This window comes from Suhomyces tanzawaensis, assembly GCF_001661415.1.
Source record: "Suhomyces tanzawaensis NRRL Y-17324 unplaced genomic scaffold CANTAscaffold_13, whole genome shotgun sequence".
Classification (NCBI taxonomy): domain Eukaryota; kingdom Fungi; phylum Ascomycota; class Pichiomycetes; order Serinales; family Debaryomycetaceae; genus Suhomyces; species Suhomyces tanzawaensis.
Genome location: NW_017963648.1, coordinates 1 through 2,763, shown reverse-complemented (window position 1 = coordinate 2,763; position 2,763 = coordinate 1). Strand labels below are relative to the sequence as shown.

Genomic DNA, 2,763 nt, shown 5'->3' with positions numbered 1-2,763 from the left:
GTCTTGTTGAAGGTGCATGTCCCGGAGTTGTTTAGCCAACATTCTCTGTAATTGTGAAGAGAAGGGTAGAATTAGAGAACTGAAGAACTGTAAGTAGGTAGTCGGTTGGAACTTGCATATCTTAGGAACATATAGTCAAGCCAGTATGTAAGTGGCATTTAATAATGTTGCCCGGGCTTAAAGATGGGCNCTAGCTGATGCTAAGATGAGTGTGTACTTAATGCTCTGGAAAAAATAAATGTTTGTCAGCTTTACTATGTGGAGATTAACTAAAGCTATTGTTTCCAAACCTTATTTTGAACTAATACTTACGGTCAGGAGAATATGCATGCATTGTACCACCAATAGATCGCTATTCCGGCTAAACTTTCCCGTCTTGCAAATGTTGCATGACATATCGATTAGCATCAAAAATGGCTTTCCCCACCAAAGGAACCTTTCGGAACCCAGCGCATCACGGGTAATCTAGCTCAATATCCCTTCACAATAACACTTTTCGAATCCCTTTCATTGCTCGATTATTAGAGAAAGCTCAAGCCTGGCTCCCCAAATTGATGTTCTAAAAAAATAAATGCTTAGATAAACGAAGTACAAGACCCGAACAGGCGAATTATGCATACGAGAGTATAAAAAAGAAAAAGAAAACGAACTGATGCCTTCAGAGAATTATGTCCGAAAAGATTTATTCCCGATATTTTGCCGCTCCAATATTTTTTCAANGAAATGCCGGCTTCTATCCGAGGAGAGACGCGAAGAGTACAAAAGGAGCAATTACTGGCTGATTGGGCTATTAGTGTTATGCAAAACGGTGGTCAACTGAAAATCCAATTCTTCTTGTGCTTGCTTGTGTCAGATGTGTGCAGAAAACGTTAAGATAGGTTTCTATAGTAGTGCTAGGATTCAACCAATCATATCTTGGCCACGACCAAACAATACAGAATTCAAAGTAACCCGTGGCGAGACCAAACTCGTATTCCCCCCTTCTTGCTTGGAATTGTCTATCTTGGATTGAACAATAGAGATTATTTTGAAGTCTATAAATGGACGATCTAAGATAAGACATAAATTAGTTCACCAAAATAAAACGTTTTTGTTTCTCTAGATTTCTCTCGGCGAAACGTTCTTCTGCATATCAAATTGTGGTTTTTGTTTGCCGCAAAGCCACCACGGACTTATTCCTATCTTCATTATGCACGAAATGGCAATGCAGCCAAAGATGTCAAAATTATTTCCATAGCAACAGGGAACTCACCCTGGTTATAGGTTTTCTAATATGTTACAACATATACAATAACTATAGACACGCAAGGTGATTCTTAGCGAAGACCTATTCTGTACANAAATGATCTAAACAACTAAATTTAAAAAAGAAATCTTCGCCGCTAAAGTTTGTGCCCCTCGGATTCAATTCGCCTGAGCAAAATAGGAGGGGGCGCAAAAAATATTTGCAAAATTACTGCAGTGCGTGCAGGTAACATTTACGAAAGAAACAATATGCAGCTGCAATAATAGAATGCTTGACTAAATCGATTACAGTCTCTGCGTCTCATCGAAGAAGAACCTTGCAGCATGTTTCATCAAACGTGGATGTTCGGTGTACGGGTGTTCGATGCCCTACTTAAACCCATCCTTTTCTCTATTTTCTGGACCCTAACACACAATGAGGTTGCTGAGTATTGTGTCATTTGCAGGAGCACTTGCTCTCGCAGCTGGTAAGCAAATCACAGGTGTTTTCACCGAGCTTGATTCTATTACTCCAAGCANTATACCAGCGGTTGAATTCGCTACTCCTGCAACACCCAGTTGGTTTGCAAATTTAAGTTGGCAAATGAATTCCACTTTTGTTTCCTCTGGAGATACATTCAGACTTCAAATGACTTGTGTCTATGCAGTTACTCTGGAAAAAGATACTTTCGAATTGATAGCTGAAGGCAAAACATATGCTATATGTTCAATTACGAACGCTGAACTGTCGAATCGATTCACCATCTTGGATTGTACTGTCACCGATGAGATAAATAACGGAGATGTGGTGGAAGGCAGGGCATTCATTCCTGTCACTTTTAATGTTGGAGGACGAAGCAATGCTGTTGATGAGTACTGTGCGACAAGCTTAATACCAGGAATTCTGCCAACTAATGGGCTTGCCTTCATCGATGGTACTCGTTCATTGAACACAATGACTAATTTCGGCGGCAATCCAGAGTATGGTAGAGCCATATCTGACCTGAGTAGCATTGTCCGGTATGTCCCTTCGACTGATAGTTTTGATGGATATGCGGTAGGTTCAAGTTTTTGCGGGGAGGGTTCCACCTTTAATGAACTCACCTTGATGGTGCCTGGGGCCACCATTGATTGTGCTTCCGTTAAATTACACGTTTCTGACTCATTCAACTCTTGGAATCTTCCTGTANTTGATTTTGATGAGGAGATATACTCCGAATGCTCATCCGAAAGAATCTACATCAGAACTGACGCTACTTTGGGGGCCGGAACTGCTCCATACGTTGAATATCAATTTACCAAACCTGGCACTGATGATATACAAACTAGTGTTGTCTCTCACGCCGTATGTATCGGTCTGCGTAATGTGGATCAAGAATTCGAAACACGTTTGGCCCGAAGGGTTACCCAGGAACCAGGTTCCAGCGGTCGTATTATTCCAAGACCAAAACCAACAAGTACTATCACTACTCCATGGACCGGTACATTCACCACCACTGTCACCAGAACCGGTACCGACGGAACTGACACTCTTGTGAT

The 2,763-nt window shown here is 41.3% G+C and overlaps 1 protein-coding gene across 1 annotated transcript; it reads left to right on the top strand.

Annotated features, from left to right (window-relative positions):
- Positions 1-1,361: 1,361 nt before the first annotated feature.
- CANTADRAFT_150536 (uncharacterized protein) lies at positions 1,362-2,763 on the top strand (the record flags this gene model as incomplete). Its single annotated transcript, XM_020206328.1, has 1 exon — positions 1,362-2,763. A coding segment is annotated over exon 1 (1,103 nt), but the record flags the coding sequence as incomplete, so codon positions are not given.